Genomic DNA, 20,033 nt, shown 5'->3' with positions numbered 1-20,033 from the left:
ACCTTTGAAACTGAGGAAATTTGTGTCAGATTCAGAATTTATATTCTTTAAACAAAGACACCTTGGCAAAACATTTTTTTTTTTTAGAAATTGTACTTTAATATAGGACAGTTGTAGAGTGGGGCAAAAACAGTCTCTAGCTGAGAGTCCCCAGATTAGTTACAATTGCTGCAAACTCACTTGTGTCTTGGATCACTTCCAGTTAGATTTTCTTACCAGAAATTGCTCTATAACAATGGTTGAAAAATTCAAAATTATAATGGAAGCCTTTATGAATTTAAATGAACAGAATTATAGTTGTATCCCTCAAGTCTTTATCCATGCTTAGCTATCATATGAATTTGTATAAAAATATTCTTCTTTGTATAATGTTATTGGACAGATTCATCCAGATGGTCTGAGGTGTGTTCTAATGTCCTCCCATACCATAGTTATTTCAATCCTAATTGCTCTCTGTTTCCTCTGGCCGGGGTGAATTATCCTCTGCTACAGTTCTACTTTTTGTCATGCATCCTAATGTTATTTTCTATTTCTCTCATATATTACATCCCAGCCACTCTTTCCTTCCTCCAGTCTTTCCTCTTCCCTTCCCCTCTCCCCCAGATCTACTCCCCTCTGCCTCTCCTCAGATAAGAATTGGTCTCTAAGGGACATCAACCAAATACAGTGTAACAAGCAATAATAAGATCAGGCATATACCATCGCATCAAGCCTGGACAGGGCAGCTCAGTAGGAGGAAAGAGTCCCGCAAGTAGGCAGAAGAGTCAGGTACAGCCCCAGATTCCACTTTTAGGAATCCCGTAAGAACACCAAGCTATTCATCCATAACATACACATAGAAAAGCTAGGTCCAACCCCTATAGGCTCCCTGATCTCTGTGAGTCCCCATGTGTCCCAGTCAGTCCTGGTGTGTCCCTGACCACTCTGCTTTCTCTGATCCTTCTTCCTACACCTCTGTAAGACTCTGCAAGCTCAGCCTAATGTTTGACTGTGGTATTCTACATCTGCTGCCATCAGTTGCTGGATTAAGTCTCTGTCTCATTGATGACTATTTTGCTAGGACTGAGGTCCCAGAGCACTCTGCAGGCAGGGCAAACTGTAGGTTGGAAGGTTTTGTGGCTGGGTTAGTGTCCCAGTCCTTCCACTTGAGGCCTTTCCTGGTTACAGAAGATGGCCAATTCAGGCTCCATGTCCCCATTACTAGGAGTCTTTGCTAGGGTTATTCCATAGAGTTTCCATCGCATTAGGTTTCCACCTTACCCTCAAAATGCCACCCATTTCCAGTAGTTTCTCTTAGTGTTTTCTCCCTCATCCCCACCCTCACCCCATTCCCTCCTGTTCCCAACTCCACTTGCTCCCAGTCCTCGCAAGAAATACTCTTGTTTTCTCTTCCCAAGGAGATCCTTGCATTCCCCCTTGCTATTTTGTTACTCCATGTCTGTGGTCTATAGCATAATTGTCTTACTTTATAGCTAATATTCACTTAGAAGTATGTATATACCCAGTTTGTCTTTCTGAGTCTGTGTTTTCTCACTCAGGATGATTTTTTTCTACTTCTATACATTTGCTTGCAAATTTCATGATGTCATTATTTTTAACAGCTGAGTTGTGTAAATGTCCCACATTATCTTTATCCATTCTTTGGTTGGGGAATCTAGGTAGTTTCCAGTTTCTAGCTTCAAGTGTATCATCCTTTGGGTATATGCCCAGGGGTGGTATAGCTGGACCTTGAGATAGATTGATTTCCAGTTTTCTAAGAAACCACCATATTAACTTCCAAAGTGGCTGTACAAGTTTGCACTCCCACCAGCAATGGAGGAATATTCCCCCTTTTCCCACATACTTGCCTTGCCACCAAGTGCTGTAATTTGTGTTTTTGATCTTAGCTATTTTGATGGATATAAAATGGAATCTGAGAGTCATTTTTATTTGTATTTCCCTGATGGCTAAAGATGTTGAATATTTCTTTAAGTGTTTCTCAGTCATTTGAGATTCCACTGTTAAGAATTCTCTATTTGGATATGTACCCCATTTTTTAAATTGTATTATTTAGTTTGCTTGAGTTTATATATTTTGAATATTAGTCCTCTGTCTGATGGGGAGTTGGTTGAAGATCTTTTCACATTCTGTGGGCTGCTGTTTTGTTCCATTGACAATGTCCTTTGCTTTACAGAAGCTTTTCAGTTTTATGGGGTCCCATTTATTAATTATTGATCTTTAGTGATTGGTATTCTATTTAGGAAGTTGCCTCCTATGACAATGTATTCAAGACTATTCTTCTCTTTCTCTTCTATCAGGTTCAGTGTTTCTGGTTTTATGCTGAGGTCTTTGATCCACTGGGACTTGAGTTTTGTTCAGGGTGCATTCTTCTACATGCAGACCTCCAATTAGACCAGCACCAATTACTGAAGATGCTTTCTTTTTTCTGTTGTATATTTCTGGCTTCTTTATCAAGAATTAGGTGTTCATAGGTGTGTGGATTTACACTGGGTCTTCTATTTGATTTCATTGATCAACAGCTCTGTTTTTATGCCAATAACATGCTGTTTTTTATTACTACAGCTCTGTAGCTGTGTAGCTCTGTATCTTGAGATCAGTGATACCTCTGGAAGTTCTTTTATTGTGCGGGATTGTTGTAGCTGTCCTGGGTTTTTTGGTTTTCCATTTGAAGTTAAGTGGGTTTTTTTTTCAAGGTCTATAAGGAATTGTGTTAGAATTTTGATGAGGATTGTATTGAACCTGTAGATTGCTTTTGATAGGATGGCCATTTTTACTATGTTACTACTATTGATCCATGAGCATGGGAGATCTAAACATCTTCTGGTGACTTCTTCAATTTCCTTCAAAGAACTTGAAGTTTTTATCGTACAGGTCTTTCTTTCACTCGCTTGGTTAGAGTTACCCCAAGACATTTTGTATTATTTGTGGCTTCTATGAATGGTGTTTTTCTGATTGCTTCTTTGCTTGCTTGTCATTTGTAAATAGGAGGTCTGCTGGTTTGTTTTTATTTATTTATTTATTTTTGAGTTAGTCTTGTATCCAGCTACTTGGTGAAAGTGTTGTTCAGCTGTAGGAGTTCCCTGGTACAATTTTTGGGTCCCTGATGTATATTATATTATCTGAAAATAGCGATACTTTGACTTCTTCCATTCCTATTTGTGTTTCCTGGATCTCCGTTAGTTGTCTTATTGCTCTAGCTAGAACTGAAGGACTATTTTGAGTAGAGATAGAGAAAATGGGCAGCCTTGTCTCTTCCCTGATTTTAGTGGAATTGCTTTGAGTTTCTCTTCATTTAATTTGATGTTGGTTATTGGCTTGCTGTAAATTACCTTTACTATATTTAGCTATGACCCTTGTATTCTTAATCTCTCCAGTACTGTTTCATGAAGGGGTATTGGATTTTGTTAAAGGCTCTTTCAGCATCTTATGAGATAAACATGTGGGGTTTTTTTCTTTCAGTTTATTTATGTGGTGGATTACAGTGACTGATTTTCCTATGCTGACCCATCTCTGCCTCTCTGGGGTGAAGCCTACTTGATCATGGAGGATGATCTTTTTCATGTGTTCTCCAATTCAGTTTTCGAATATTTTATTTAGTATTTTTGTACCAATGTTCATATTTTTATGCTTTCATGGTAAACACAAAGAGAAATACCCTAAATCATTTTAAGTTACTTTGTGTAGGTGACTTATTTTGATGTAATAGAATAACTTTTTAAAAATCTATGTTGTAGTCCGATATCATTTTTTATACAAATTCTATAATTGAAACAGAACCAGGAAAATTTGTTAAGTAGGCCAAATTACTTAACATTTGTGTAGCATTTGTGTTCAGAACATGGATAAACTTCACTCCCAATCTGTAGACGTTACTGTTCTACTGATGGCATTAAAGTGTTTGGAGACAAGACACCATGTCTTACTGGTGGGTCTTTCTAACGCTGACTGTAGAGTGCGATTTGTAAAACCCGTTGTCTTTCCATATGGGATTATCACATATATCCATATATCACATATATCCATATGGGATTATCACATTTCAGAACTCTGATTGTTGGGTGGGCTTAACCTTCAGTGGACTGTTTTCTTCAGTTCTGTGTACAAATGTGTTCATCCCTGGTTGTTACCGGTTAACATTATAGTGTAGGGTATAAAACAAGAAGGAAGCAAAGGCCTTGATGTGATTTTTGATAGCTCAGGAAGGGCCTAGTCATTTCTGCTACTACCTATAGGAGTGATATTTGGGGTTTCAGAATCTGTAACTCTAGTTCCAAGGGATCTGAAACCCTCCTCTGACCTCTGATGGCACCTGCATTCACACACACATATCTGACCTCTGTGGGCACCTGCATTCACACACACACACATCTGTAGCAGGAGGTATTAAATAGAACGACCGGCTCTCACGGCTCTACCCAAGTTCCAGCACTAATGCCTGCACCAGCGGGCTGCCTGGCACCAGCCGGGTGTTCTCATCTCAGCAGTCTCTCTGGTGTGGCCTCACTAGCCCCACGCCACGATTGTCCACCCTGCGATCAGCCACCACACCCATCACCCAGTAAATCAAAACTCTTAAAGCTTATAGTTAACCAAACAGATCTATATATCAGCAAATACTCAAATCCCAAGATGTTCACACAATAATTTTCAAAGCCAAATAAGAATGGTAAGATGCCAACACAGATAAGACAATTATCCTAACCTTTAGATTTCATACCTACCTAAGGCTGGTTAAAGCCACTCTGGTATATGTTCTCTTCCATTTTTTTTTTATCCTTCCTCTCATCATGTTGGTGTGTCTGTCTGTCTGTCTGTCTGTCTGTCTGTCTCTCTCTCTCTCTCTCTCTCTCTCTCTCTCTCTCTCTCTCTCCTCCCCCCCCCCCCTAGCTCTGCCTCCCTTTTCCGTGTCCAATCACAGGCCTCCCACTCCCACTGCAAATAGATTGGATAGGGAAATTTCTGCCACATATATCCATACATGTAATAAAAAATAAAAATGAAAACATTTGGCTGTGTGCACACAGGTATGCTGCATTCAGTTCTAATTATATGAATGTGACATAACTGAAATGTTTCTATGTACTTGGATTGTGTCTGACATTCTAAAAATTTTCTATACACTTGTGTCACATCAAAATTACAGAAAAGAATTCTAGCAACAGAAGACATTGGATAAAGTCATTAGTAATGAATAAGCCTGAGGACATTGATCTAATTAGAAAAATCTTGTAATCACAGTTGGTCTACAGCAAACCTCTTATCTAGTACATTAGTCCAGTGGCAAGAGTTTCCAGGTAACTTGGTCAGTTCCTGTTTCTGTCTTTACTGCTTATTTCTTTCCATGGACAAGGATTAAAATCATGGCTCTTTGTGCTTACGTTACCTACCTGCAGGAGAGCAAAGTTGTTATTCTAAACACGGAATATTTTGAACAATTTTCTTTTGAAGAGTAGTTTTAAAATTTATTTTATTTATATGTATGCGTGTCTGTGTTTGGGTGTGTGCACATGAGTGTAGGTACCTGCAGAGTTATTTCCCTAGAGTTGGAGTCAGAGGCAATTTTAGTCACCCAGTGGGGGTGCTTGGGAACTGAGCACTGAGTACTTTTAACTGCTCAGCTATCTCTCCAGTCCCTAAAAGTGGACTTTTAAGTTAATGTTGGTGATAATAATATATTCTTTCCTACAAGGGCTGTTGCACTTTGGAGATGGGAATAGCACTAGTGGTTCCTCACACGGAAGAGGTAGAGTTTTAGTCTAAGCCTCAGAAGTTTCTCATTCGGTGATGTCTCCTCCTTAATTCACTTGTGATAACTCCATGTATAACAATGATGTTTTTATTGATTTACTAAATATATTTAACAGAAGTGAGAACAGATATGTTTTCCTTGTTGCTTAGCTTTTAGTCCTACAGGTGCTGATTCTAGTCAGGCGTTTATCTTATCTCTGGCAGGTAGTAAAGAACATCAAAGATCTGCCTGAGTTATACACAAGGTTTAATATACAAATCATACATTCTAATAGGTGGAGCTAATGATATAGCTTATAAAATACCCGATGTCCAGTTCCATCAGGGGGAGGGAAGGCCCAATGTGGTGGGAGTTATTGGTCAGCCTAGGCTGCATAGTGAGGTCTTATATTCAAGGGTTTGGGATGTCCCTCAATGATAGAATATTTGCATAACATGTATAAGACAATTAATCCCAGCATTGCATAGTCACAGATTGTGTTCAAGCTCTTCACTATATATGTAACTGGGCTACTTTTAATACAATTATGACTTCTCACCCATAGATCAAGGACAAGGAAACCTTTAAAGCAGGAAGCCTTCCTTCACATCAGTTTGTATATATTACAGTTGTACAAAACATGTTCACTAGATCAAATGGTTATTTTGAAAGAAAAGAGTGACTGCTTGTCTAACACTCTTCTGCTGTTGGTTAGCTGGCACAAGCTTAGAAGATAATAAAAACAACAGAGCACAAAATATATTACTGAGTGTTTAAAAAATCAGCTACTTAAAAACAAACAAAAAATTATAAAATTGAAGAAATTTTCCAGAAATAAAGCAAGGCTCAAGGAAGAGAAATATAAGAATGAATACAAATAAGAACAAATTAGAAGTGCACCTTGGAATTGGAAGGACCACCATTCATATACAAAGCAGGCATTCTATTAAAGGGGAACAGTAGGGAGGGAATTAGGAAGAAATAATACAAGATCTTTCTACTAGAAAGGACCTAGATTGTAAAAGAATGTAGCAACACTGTAGGGAAAATAGTTTCAAGGCATATTATTGTGAAAAAAAAATGCTTCTGAGGGCTTTCAAGAGGGAAGAGGTGCCCCCTGTAAATGACCAGGAGTGAGAAGAGCTTAGATCTTAACAGATGTGGTAGGAGAAATAGGACAGTGGAGCAATGCTCTGAGAGTCCAACTCTCTCCAACGCCCTCCAGCTCGCTGTTCCCTAGCAAATGAAACATCAAGAGGAACATTTTTGAACATAAATATCTTAGAAATGTACCACTTATTCAGATGTTTCCCAGGGGTGAGGGGTTACTGAGACCGTAATGGGCTTTGGGGGAGGCAGAGAACATTACTCAGAGTCAAGGTTTGGAGGCTCAGATGCTATATAAGGAAGGTTGTTGACAGAATTTTCCAGGCAGAGATAGCTTGAGCAGGAACCTGAGTGGCTAGGTCCTGTTTAGTATTATTGGATTTAGGATGGAAAATAATGCTGATTCAGTAGATATAGACTAGAGGACATGTTGTTTATGCAGGATTCTGCTCTGCATTTAAGGGTCTCTATCCTTACGTCTCTGATTCATGTTAATGATGTCCATGATATGAAACTTTAATTTTTTCAAACCTTATTTTTAATGATGGTTCTTAAACGCTAGTGGGAAAGAAAGGATACAGGGAAGTGGATCTTTTTAGAAATAGTTCTTTGGAGCGACTCCTCCTGTCTGTATTGTCTGGAAACCAACAGTTTGGTTCACAGGTTAGCAGTGGCAGGTGAATCCACTTGCAAACACTTCACAGATGCAACAGCAGTTCAGTTCAGTAGAGTTGGGATAGCAAACAGGAATCAGCAGCAGTGGCATGACCTAGCAGAGACAGCCAGGCCTCAGCCTTGGATTGAGTCAGCAGGAGGGACCCCAGATGGGCTATGCCTCTCTCAGGGAGGCAAAGATCAGTGAAGACTCGAGATCATAAGCATTGCACAGCTCTATAAAGCAAGCCAAGCTCAGCCTCCCTCACTGTCTGTCGAGTCCTATTTATACCCTCCAAACATCACATGTCCTCCACAGGTCTTGCCTCAGCACAGGTCTTGCCTCAGCATGCGCATCTGTCTCAGCTGACATCACTCTGCCAATCAGACCCAGTCCACAGAAGCGACAAGAAATTGCAACACACCACCAGAAGTTGTTTGGTGCATTTCTCTCTATGGAGTCCCGACAAATGCATCTCAACTACACAATGTAAGGTGGACCAGTATATGTGTGTTGTTAGCAAAGAATCCTTCATCACCTGTCCTTTCACATACTTGCTTTAGCAGAATATTCTTTCTCCTGTGTCTGCTTCAGCAAAATGTACTTCATGAGACTGCCTTAGTCTTTTACTTGTGTCCATATCAGCTAAACGTTCCTTCATGTGATTGCCCCAGCAAAACAACATCTAACCAACTTTATAAAGAACCCTTAAGTTTCCACTTCAATGGTCCATGCTACCACCAAGGGCCATGTTGGTGTCCTTGATCCTGCTTTGAGGCTGGGGGCCATGTGAATGTCTGTGGCTTGTGTTACCACCAAAGGCCATGTGTATGTTTGTGGTCTGTGCTGCCACCAGGGACGATGTTGGTGTCCTTGGCCCAGCAGCAGCCTTGGGTCAGGTTGATGTCTGTGGTCCATGCCATAGCCAGAAACTATGTGGAAGTCCATGGTCTGTGCTGCTGCTGACTGTAAAGGACAAGGAAGCATCTTTTGCAGTGGTATTGATGGCTGCAGTTGAGAATGAGAGACTTCTGTGACAACCTCTCTCTCCCCTTTCACCCCCATCCCCCACCCCCAAAGAAATGGTCTAAATTGTGATAGGTTTTCATTCATAGTTGGTGACTTCTGGTGGGGGTAGGGTGGGGAATGACTCAGTTTTCTTTCAGGGGCTGACCACTGGGAATTTGGCCGTGCCTTATAGTGAGTATATGGGCAACATAAACTGGCCTTGGTATTTTTTCTTCTTTCTCTTTTTTTTGGGGGGTGGGAGAGTGGGGTTGGAGGAGATATCACAAAAGTGGGAGTAGATCTGGGAGTACTGGGAAGAGACTGTGATAGGGTACATTATGTGAAGTTTTCAAGTAACCAGTAAAAATATATTAAAACAAAACCCCACAGTACCTACTAAAGAGCTATCATCTGATTTTGTTCTCACAGTTGTACTCAGCCTGTGGGTCAGAACCCCTTTGGGGGCCAACACAAATAATTTTATGATTGGGGATCACTACAACATTAGGAACTGTATTAAAAGGTTGCAGCATTAGGAAGGCTGAGAATAACTAGCATTTCAGGAAAAAATGTTCTTGGTAGCAGTAAAATGGTAGAGTGAGGGCAAAAGACCACGTGAAGTGTAAAGAGGCCCTTAGGCTATTTTAGACAGGAAGTGATGCCAAAGGGGGGTGGGAATAAACCAAAGTGCTGGGGAGGAACTGCAGGATTCAGGAATTATGAAAAAGTTACAGGAAAGAGAGACCAAAAAAGAGTTTGGGGCTGAGAGGCAGGTTGCAAAAGCATTACTCTCCAACAGGAACATAGGCATACAAATAGGTAGTGCTCTTGAGGTTGGTTTTCAAGGCTTGGAGGGGGATGCCTGTGTGATCCGTAACTAGAACTGGCTGGGATTAGGTTGGGTACATCTACATAAAGATCAGAAGCAAGGCACAATGGTCATTGTGTAGAGAAGCTTGGGAGTTTAATAGAATCTTCAGGAGACTTCGTGGGGTTGAGTGGATTAAGTTCTGGAAGTACTTTGAGAGAAGGAGCCTGTAAAGGGAAGATGAGCTTAATCAGGATCCCCCCCCCCCAAAAAAAAATCTTCGAGAAACCAATGGTTAGGAGCCCACTCCTAACCAAGAAGCTGTTTGCAGTCGATGGCTAGGAGAGGAAAAGTCGACTTTCTCCAGTGGAGTGACTCGTGACACCAGCACGCTCCAGACCTGTGTCCACAAGTAGTTGGCCAACACAAAACAGCTCCATCTTTTCTTCTCTTTTCTTTGCCTTTCTTCTTTCTCTTCTCTTCTTTTCTATTTTTTCTTCTTTTTTTAGAGAGAAAATACGAAGTTCGAGGACAAAGAATATGATAAAAGTATACTGTGAAAAATTTAAAACATTTGTAATATTTTTAAACTAGCTTTTAAAATGTACAGTATAGTATAAAATGTTCCCAAACACCCTATATCTTGTTTTTTGTTTGTTTGATTGTTTTTTTGTTTTTTGTTTTTTGTTTGTTTGTTTTTGTTTTTCGAGACAGGGTTTCTCTGTGTAGCTCTGGCTGTCCTGGAACTCACTGTAGACCAAGCTGGCCTCAAACTCAGAAATCCGCCTGCCTCTGCCTCCCAAGTGCTGGGATTAAAGGCATGCACCACCACTGCCCGGCAACACCCTGTATCTTATCCCACAGAGTTTCTCTATTAACATATTGCATTAATTTGATTCATTGTTTCAAATGATGAATGAATGTTCATATGTTAAGTCCATAGTTTAGAGGTACTGTTCCTATTAGACAAGAAAAGACACCTCTGAAGAGGGAGCCAGACTCCAGAATAAAATGAAATGTAGCTGAGGGTATAAGAATTGGACTCTGGCCTTTTGCAAAGTAACACATGTACTAAGCTTGAATTTAATACTTCAAATAACAGAAGTGCTCCCATCTAATAGTTCCCACCATTCATACTTATTACATGCCTAAGGGTATAAATTTGTGCTTAAAAAAATTAGTTTTTTCATTTTAGAATCTTACAACTCCTATCAAAGTTCAACCCCACCATGGTCATTATACTTTGGTCTTTATCATTCTCTCTGACCTGCTTCAAACCACCTTCCTGCTGGAGACTCTCTGTTACCTTTGTCAGGGGTGGATTCCCAGGGACTAGTCCTTAGGAGTGCTGCCACCTTACCTGACCTTAAAGGTTTTTATTCTTTGTTTAACAGATGCCATAGATTATCATCCTCTTTAATTTTCCAATCCCTCTGGGGCAGGTGTCACATTTGACAATCGTTGAAACTTCTGGAAGGAATCTTCCATACCTAATCATTCTCAGACATTGGATTTAAACTCTTGATTTTTGGCACTTCAAATTCTTGATATTTAATAACACCTATAATTTGCTTCACGCCCAGTGAGATATAAGTAACTCTGTCCAGTTTGTGTCCCAGGGGTAGATATGTGATGTCTTAGTTCTCTTTTATTCTGACAGTTCAATGTACACCCTGCCAGGGAAATGCAAGCAGCATGGTGGTAACACATCCACGATCAGGAAACAGAAGGGTAAACACAAGCTAGAGCTCACTTTCTCAATGCTCTACAGTCCAGGAGTCCCTGCCCAAGGAATGATGCCACCACAGTTAAGATGGCTCTTCCCACATCAGTTAATGTAATTAGGTCATTCCTCACAGGCCTATTTCCCAGGTGATCTAAATTCTGCCAACAGTTGACAACACTAATTATCACAGGTGGAAGAGGAAGCTGAGAAAGCTGAGGGGTCCTAAACACTGGATCCTCATTGTGAACGAAATCCAGGTTCTTAAACTGTGGTGCTGTGTGACTGAATGGGAGGGGGAAGAGCAAAAATATTTGTAGCAGTCAAAACTTTCTGGGGGTTGGTGAGATGGCCTTGTGCTTAAATATAAGCACATACTGCTCTGCAGAGGATTTGAATTTAGTTCCAGTTACCCAGGTCAGGCAGCTCACAACTTCTTGGAACTCCAGCTCCAGGAAATCCAACACTTCTGGCTTCTGTGGGAACCTACATTCACATGCATATACTCACATAGGATGAAGAAAAGTTCAGAATCAATGTGTAGTGAATCCAAGGTGTTTCTGGCAGTACCTGCCCATCTGCATGTCAGTCTCACTGCAGCCTTGGTTTCTAATACAACCTGCTTCCTGTCCCATGTGCACACCAGCACTTATCACAGTGCCCTCTACCACTGCCCAAAACACTTTGGCTAAGATTGAAGACTGTTGTGATGCTGTGCTTAAGTGTGGTTTCCTGAGCTTAACTACAGAGAACAAAGATTTAATATTTCTCTTTCATTCCTCAACATGTAAGTATCAAATGAGTAATCTTTGGATGTATTGTTAGAATGATTGGTTTTAAAAACTGTTGCTTGGGGCTGAATGTGGTGGTACACACCTTTAATGCCAGTGCTTGGAGAGGCGGTGACACACAAACATCTAAGAGTTCAGGCCAGCCAATGTTATTATATTGAGACCCTGTATTTAATAATAAAATAAATTTATTTTAAAATGTATCTTTAAAAGTAAATTTAATTTTATTTTTAGGTTAAACATATTTAAATGATCCTGTGGGTTAATTGCTAAATAGTGTTAACCTGATGTTTTTCTATTTTTAACTGCATAGTAGACCATTGTAGAATTTGAAAAAATTTCACTGCTGAAAAGAATTCTTGAATTAGAAAGAATAATAAAAAGAATTCTTACTGGAACCTGGCACACATTTTTTTTTAATTTATTTTTTATTGGATATTTTATTTACATTTCAGATGCCATCCCCTTTCTCCATTTCCTCTCCCTAGAAAACCCCTATCCCATGCCCCCTTCTCCTTTTTGCTTTTATACAATTTTTTAAATGTTAACCAAAGGCTTTATAAGTTTGGTAATGCTCAATATCAATCAGAATTGTAACCCAATACCCAACCTAGATATATCAACTATCTTTGACTGGTGGAGACATGTGAACATCCACCTGGAGGATGTCCTCCCCCTCTTTCTCTCTCTTTCTCTCTCTCATCACCTAGCTCCTCATCTCCTTCTCCTCCTCCTCGCCTTACTCCTCCTCTTCCTCTCCTTACTCCTCCCACCTTAGCTCCTCCTACATATCACCCTACCTGTTAAAATACAACTTTTCTTTCAAAATACAGTTAGAGCATAACTATACCAATTTATGTCAGTAAGGTGCAAGATAGACCTAATACCCAGTCCATCATTTTGTTGACTAAACAGAACCTCTGTCATTTCTCCTAAAAGACTTAGTTCCGAACCTGGCTTTTTTTCTTGGCTTTAGAGTGAATGTCAGCTGAAAACCATCCTCTTAAGTCTTTTCTCTCAAAGTAAATAGCAAGGAATGGCTATGAGACTGTAAGTTTTCAACCCCGTCAGAAATCCAGAATGACTAACTTAACTGAAATTATGGGAAGCACAAAGCATAGCTTCTAAAACTTAGCCAATTTATAGAGACTGCTGAACACTTGGATAGTCCCTATACTACAGAACATTGGAGCATCCGATCTTCAGCCTTATGGCCCAGGATCATCTGACAGACCTAGTGATGCAGAATTATTAAGGGCTGAGATTACTCTGTCTTGGCAGATATAATCAGTTGACTATTCTCCAAGTGTGTCCTTTTCTGGACAGTAATTTGTCTGTAGATGGAAAGAGGCAATTCTTGCCTAGTGGCTGTCTCACCACAACTGGAGTAACTCCAAAGATGCTCAATTTCTTCTTAGAATCCAAGACAGGAAGCTGCCAGGAGCAGACAGGTCCCTAATCAAAATGAACATGAATACAGAAATGTTTATAATGTCAATTCTGTGGATTTCTGATGTTTTGAAAACCAACTATCCATGTAAGGTAATCTGGACTGTTGTCTGTTAACTCCTCTCAGCTATTTCTAAAGAAAATAGAGAAAACACCCTAACAATAAACTCAAAGCCATGAATTTGCTATAGGCCCTAACTCACAGTCTAGCTATCTCAAATTAGTTAAAAAAGTTAAAGAAGGACTGGGTCTAAGCCTTGTATTCCTAAATGTGTTATATAGGCACGATGCCTATGAGAGTAACAATATTAATCTCACTTTTATATCAATAAGAAGCTCGTACCAATGAAAACCTTAAATTTGAAATCAAAATAAATTTTGTACCATTTAATAAATTACAACTTCATCTTAATAACAATTATACATATTTCTACCAGTAGATTATGGCTGTGATTCAGAAGTTAGTTTTTCTCCAAGACAGATTTCCTGGTTTACACACTGCAAGCTTTCTGAAATGTATAAATTATGTTGTCTAATTAAGTGTTGAGATTCTGAAATTACTATTTGGTTTGTTCTTTACTGAGTCACAATCTAATCAGAACTTATGAGTGCTGGTGACACAGCAGCAGAGGGCATAAAATCTTTTCTAATATGTGCAGAAGCACACACCATTCCTGGTGTACTGCATTCAGCTTTATAGAAGCTGAGTTCTAGGGTTACTGTGTGTTTGTTTTGTGTTTTAATGTATGCCATCAGAACGCCTTTTAAAAAGTAGGGGTAGTTTCAAAGAGGATGTTTATAGATTGTAAGGTGCTTAGGAACTGTACAATGTTTTGAAGTGTCTATTCAACACTTACTGATGTTATTAACTACTGTTATTTTGTGGGGTGGTAGCATGTAGGTTTGTGGCAACCTATAAGGCATTTAGAGATGAACTAACAGTAATGATTTTAAGCTTTCCCAGGGTTCTTTTCAGTGAACTGGAACAGTTAATCCATTCTTAGTCAAGTTTTTTTAAAGTAACAGAACCTATATAATGAATCTCTCTCATTTATATTTCTATATAGGATTTTTATATATTTGTGTACAGAAGGTCTGAGAATCCAGTAGTTGTTCAGTTCATGAGGCTGGATGTCTCAGCTGGTCTTTAGTATACACCAGAATCCTGGAAAAGTAGGCTCTCAGTGTGTGAGAGAGAAACCAAGCAGTCAGATTGAAAGCTTCCTTCTTCCATGTTCTTTATGTAGACTGCCAGCAGAAGGTGTGGCCCAGATTAAAGGTGGATCTTCCCACCTCAAAGAACCAGATCAGAAGTGAGTCTTCCTACTCAAATTATTTAAGAAAAAAAATCTCCCACAGGCATGCCCAGCCATTTGACTTGTAGTTAATTTCATTGTAGTCAAGTTGACAAGCAAGAAAATCCATCACACTTTCAGTCACATGACCTATACTGCCTTGAGTTTCAGAGTATAGCTGAGGGAAACATGTGTACCTCTTCCCAGCCTTTCTAGCCTGTGTTAATATGCCTTCACTGACATGTGCTCATGATGACAGAAGCCCAAGAACCTCTGCAGTAGGAAGTATGTTCCTTCATCCCACCCCATCATCCCTAAGCCATCTTCTATGGCTCAAGCACATTCCTTCCTGGCTCATTTCTTTGTGATGCCTTCCTTAAAGTGGAGCTGGTGAGTGAGAAAGGGTTGGGGCAGTTTAGAGATTTAGTAGCACCTTGGTTTGAATGGTTTTCTGAAAGCTCGAAAAGAAAGTGCCATTAGCCATTAGGTAAATAGGGCCTGTTTTTGCACATTCCTGATAATGTTGGTAACTTGCTTATTTGACCATGTTAGTTTGTGGCACCAAGTATAAATTATGGAATATTTTGTGGTTTTGTATTGGTGGGTCTTTTTTGTCGTTGGTAGTGGTGATAGTATTTGGTTTGGTTTGATATCTCTATTTTTTTCTTGGATCAGTTCTTATTGGTGCTTTTTTTTGTTTGTTTGTTTTTCGAGACAGGGTTTCTCTGTATAGCCTGGGCTGTCCTGGAACTCACTCTGTAGACCAGGCTGGCCTCGAACTCAGAAATCCGCCTGCCTCTGCTTCCCAAGTGCTGGGATTAAAGGCATACGCCACCACCGCCTGGCTATTGGTGCAATTCTTAAAATCAGTTTTTAAAATCAAATTTTAAAGTAAAACAATCCAAAAATAGACTAATTTGACATTTATATGCTGGGGAATAGTAATAGGAAAATACTAAAGTTTTAGTTTTCTATACTAAAGCCATTGTTTTGATAGAAGAAAACTTTGTATGATAGTGAAAGCTCTGCAGCATCACACATGGTTGTGTTCATTAGCGCCATGGTTCATTAGTCATGCGACAGTGAGTTCAATGCAGAGAACAAATATGTGTTCCAAACCAAGGCTGCGGTGAAGTCATGTGACACAAACACTACTACCAAATACTAGGTAGTGTATTTCCTGGTAGGCAAATACTACCAGGAAATCTTGCTTCATTATACATTTGATTCTAATTTTCGGTAGTTGCCATTCAGAAACTTTTCACTGTTGCCTTTTTTTTTTTTTTTTTTTTTCTCCACATTTATTTATGTAACCCTGTATGTCATCATGGCCAACAGCTTAAGAAACTGTACTTCAAAGAAAACAACAACATATATTCCCCTAAAAGAATGAAGCTTACCTGTTTGTACTTTCTCCTCATTTCCATTGATAAAGTTATGCCATTTGTTTTTATTTTTGGTTTTAGTTACCTGGCTTTGATATGCCAGCATCTTTTATAAATTACCTGATCTGTAAAGATAGTATCTCTTTTTTACTTCATCCCATCTGAAACAATAAATTGGGTCTGGTGAGAGTTATGTGTAGACTTGGAGATCTGGGCACAGTTGGACAGTTAATCTAGAAGGAATCTAAATGGTTTGTGTGGGACTTATTATAATCTTTGCCTTTTTATGTTTTATAGAAATAAATATCTTACCTTAATTGATGAAAATGAAAATACAGAAGAAAGAGAAGCAAGTAAGTGGTCCCATTTCTTTTAAGTGTTGTTGTTTGTTGCTAAAGAGGATAGGCTGGGGCTCACATTTTAATCTCTGATGGATAGTTGCCTGTTGCTTGTGCTCATCATTCTCACAGGACAGAGCTCTGAGTGACTAGTGCATAGAGCTTCCCTTTTGCTTCAGTCATGCCCATATAGGAGCAGTGTAGTTAAACTGAATCAGAACATTAAAAATTAGCCTGGTAGAAATGCTTCCTCTCAGGACAGCTCTTTATATTTTTCTGAGTTATGTGACCAATTCTCTATAGTTTGCATATTAATCATTTTTGGATATTTAGTTTGCTAAAAGCATTTTCCCCTGTTGTGTCTGTATCTATGTGTATATGTGTGTCTGTGTGTGTGCATGTGTGTGTGCATGTGAGTGTGTGTGTGTATCTGATGTTTATGTGTAGGCGAGTGTAGTTTATGAGTAGCTTATGTGTAGCTTATGTGTAACGGTCAGAGGACAAGTTTGTGGAGTCATTTCTTTCCTTCCACCTTTCTGGGAAGCTCTGGGGCATCAAACTCAAGCTTAGGTTGCCAGGTAAACTCAACAATCACCTTTATCCACTGAGACACCTCACTAGCCCTAAAAGTATTCTTTTAACTATAAACTAATTATAACTGTGGCGAATGTGACTCACCAGTACCAGTGTGGCTTTGAGATGGGAAATGTAAGAGATGTGCCTCTGCCTCTTATACAGTCTGTCTCTAATACATGGCCTTTCTTTTTTATAGAAGTGGATGATAATCTAGAAACTGGGTTTGCGGGGGTGGAGTCAGAGGGTCTGAATTCTATCTTGAGTTGGGACCCATGCAAGGTGAGGGTTGGGTGGGACTGGCCACTCTTTCTTTTCTAGTCTCCTCCTTTGGGATCCTATATAGGGAGATGTAGGGTATCAGAAAGCCTACCCTCTAGGTGGCCCTTGCTGGGGAGCTTGAGCTGGAGAAATTATTCTCATCTGTGTCAGTTCTCATAGTACTTCTACTTAAACATTGGATTTCTCTTTCAGTTGGTAGTAAGCACCACAGAAAAGTTTTACCTGCCAGGAACTTATCCTAAGGTAGACTCTGACATATGTCTGAAAAGAGCATGAACTGGAAATGAATACTGGAGATAAAACACTCTGTAGTCATACAGTTTAGGGATGGATAGAAAGGGCTTTGGTTTTCATAGAATGAGATTGAAATTCCCACTGAACCACTTAGGCTCTTGAGGCAAGTTCAGCCTCATTTTTCACTGTGTAGAAAAGGATTAAATGAGATAGTGAAATTCTTAGTATTTGTTATGTCAAAGCAAGAAAATCTTTAGTGTATAACAGTGTGAATAGCAATCAAGCTTACTTTAACCATGATTCTGAAATGTTAGAAGCAACACAAAATAGTAGGCTTGGGATATAGCTCAGAGGTGGAACACTTGCTTGGCTTGGATAATCCCCAGCATTGGAGAAAGAAGTAAGGAGGGGAAAACCTGTTTTAAAAACATCCATTCTTGTTTAAAAAAAAAAAAAAATTCTCATCCCTTCTAGTTTATTTTTCCACATCTTTGAAGAAAAATGCACATACATGCATTCTGATCTTTAAATTTTCTCATTTCCTTGCTCAGAATTTTATTAAGAAAATTTAAAATGAGATGACAGATTTTTTTTTACAAGTTAATCAAAATTTAGCAATAAATAATCAAGCTTCTTATTAACCAGAAGGGGCATAACAGGTGGCACGTCAATCATGAAGGCTTTTAAAAACTGACTTTGTGTTGCCAAAGGAAATGTTGCAAAAAAAAAAAAAAAAAAAAAAAGACTGTGAAAAAAGAATCTCTCTCTTACAGTCTTTTTATCTATGTTGATGAAAATAACTAAACTACCTCTAAGAAGTGTGTATAGAATTTAATCACTAAGATGGTAACAATAGTAGGCAGGCAAAAGTTAGCTAGAAAAATAAGGTATGACTTGTAAGAAGCCCAGCTTCTTAGTGTTGAAAATAACTTCTTTTTTTGTTTTGTTTTTTTTTTGTTTGTTTGTTTGTTTTGTTTTTTTGGTTTTTCGAGACAGGGTTTCTCTGTGTAGCCCTGGCTGTTCTGGAACTCACTCTGTAGACCAGGCTGGCTTCGAACTCAGAAATCCGCCTGCCTCTGCCTCCCAAGTGCTGGGATTAAGGCATGCGCCACCGCTGCCCTGCTTGAAAATAACTTCTTAAGGGGACACAGCCTCACCTCACTGAAAACAGACCTATGCTGATTCTTTTGTTTAATCTCCTTGTTTGATACTAAGAAGTATAAAGTACAAACATGAGATTTGATATACAAATAGTAAGGGTTAAAGGTGTACTTTAGTAATCTAGATCGACTAATCCGGTTTAAAAATGTAATACTAAAACTTGGAGCTATAATCAGGAGATATTATAGACCTGGTGACTTTGGGAGCACCTTGCTTCCATGAACAAATACTGAGCAGGCATAGCTGTCATTTTCTATCCTTGAGAAGAGTAATTCAGAGAACAGTGGGAATCACAGACCTTGGGACCATTAGACCATGTTTTCTTCCTTGGATGATTGTGAACATGACTCATTCAGTAAACAAATACTGCTGAGTTTTCCACATTTCTGCAAGAAGTATTTAAGTTTTACTTCAGGCCAGATGCAGCAGTGACTTAAATGTTCTTCTAAAGAAATGTATAGTCTGATTACAGAGAGGCAGTTAAAGTAGAGAATGGCACATGATTCAGGAGAACCAGGATTTTACAGTGTGCATGGCAGGGTGGTAGTCTGGTGTTAAATAAAGAGACACAGGTACTATCAGACCCACCAAAGGACTTAAAAGTATTTTAGAAAGAACAGGGCCTCTGGGGTCAGCCAAGTTGTGTCAAAGAACTCGACGTGGAAGGAAAAGAGTAAGCATAGGCAGGTTCAGGAAGTACTTAGGAGTAAGAGACAAAAGGGCAGCCTAGAGTGGAGTGCTCAGTTTTGTGGTGGCAAAAGGTGAACTAGAATAAGTAGTAGGTTTAGCTGGCTGCCATGTTCTTAGCACAGTTTGTGTCCTCTCTGAGGGAAAGGTGAGCTCAGATCTCTAGGAAAGCGTTTACCACCAGAAGCCATTGCTGGATCATGAGCCCTGGTTGAAAATAGTGAGGGAGGAAGACTAACAGATAATGGGGGTGAGTAAACAATTGATGCCAAGACTTTTCAGCAGCATCTGACAGAGAGCAGGGCTGACACCAAGCAGACCTTCAGTTGGTTTTCTGGAAGACTCTTTTCAGCATTTCAGTTTGGCAGTTTAAAACATTGTCTTCATCAATCAAAAGGATTTAAAATGGACTTTCTCCAACTCCTTCCTTTGAGCACCAAATTCTTCCTTTGTGTCTTAATATACCTTTACAGGACACTCCCTACCCCACATATGCACTACACAATCATTCTATTGATTCTGTATCTGAAATACATACTCGAGGTCAGAGTAAAGGCTAAAGAGTAAAAGGAGGTAGACTCATTGCCTTTGAGGTACATAAATGAAGCAGGACACTCTAGCGCCAGGGTGAAGACTTCTGGGCCTCTTGAGAGGGAGGTAAGGTCTATCTGTTGATGGACTCACTGACAAGAACACGTGCCGAGTTGGCCGTCTTCAGATCCTGGGCTCACCTGGTCTCTTGGCTTGGCTTCTCTTTGTGCCCTCTTGCTTCTCTGGCCCATTTTTCTTCCAGATCTTCTTCACTCCAG

At 39.5% G+C, this 20,033-nt stretch overlaps 1 protein-coding gene across 6 annotated transcripts in view; it reads left to right on the top strand.

The window, feature by feature from the left end:
* Chd6 (chromodomain helicase DNA binding protein 6) overlaps window positions 1-20,033 on the top strand; it is a 173,988-nt gene that overhangs the window by 34,363 nt on the left and 119,592 nt on the right. For 3 of the 6 annotated variants that reach the window (XM_076930163.1, XM_076930164.1, XM_076930165.1), the window contains exons 2-3: window positions 7,809-7,979; window positions 16,247-16,302. In XM_076930163.1, coding sequence (XP_076786278.1) covers window positions 16,270-16,302 — 33 coding nt within the window. In that variant the 5' untranslated portion in view covers window positions 7,809-7,979; window positions 16,247-16,269. The remainder of the gene's footprint in view (window positions 1-7,808; window positions 7,980-16,246; window positions 16,303-20,033) is intronic. The other 3 variants (XM_076930166.1, XM_076930167.1, XM_034493983.2) reach the window with 1 other exon arrangement.

Source organism: Arvicanthis niloticus, chromosome 2 (assembly GCF_011762505.2).
Source record: "Arvicanthis niloticus isolate mArvNil1 chromosome 2, mArvNil1.pat.X, whole genome shotgun sequence".
Lineage (NCBI taxonomy): Eukaryota > Metazoa > Chordata > Mammalia > Rodentia > Muridae > Arvicanthis > Arvicanthis niloticus.
The sequence above is the reverse complement of the archived record's forward strand: the minus strand, read 5'-3'. Positions and strand labels throughout refer to the sequence as shown.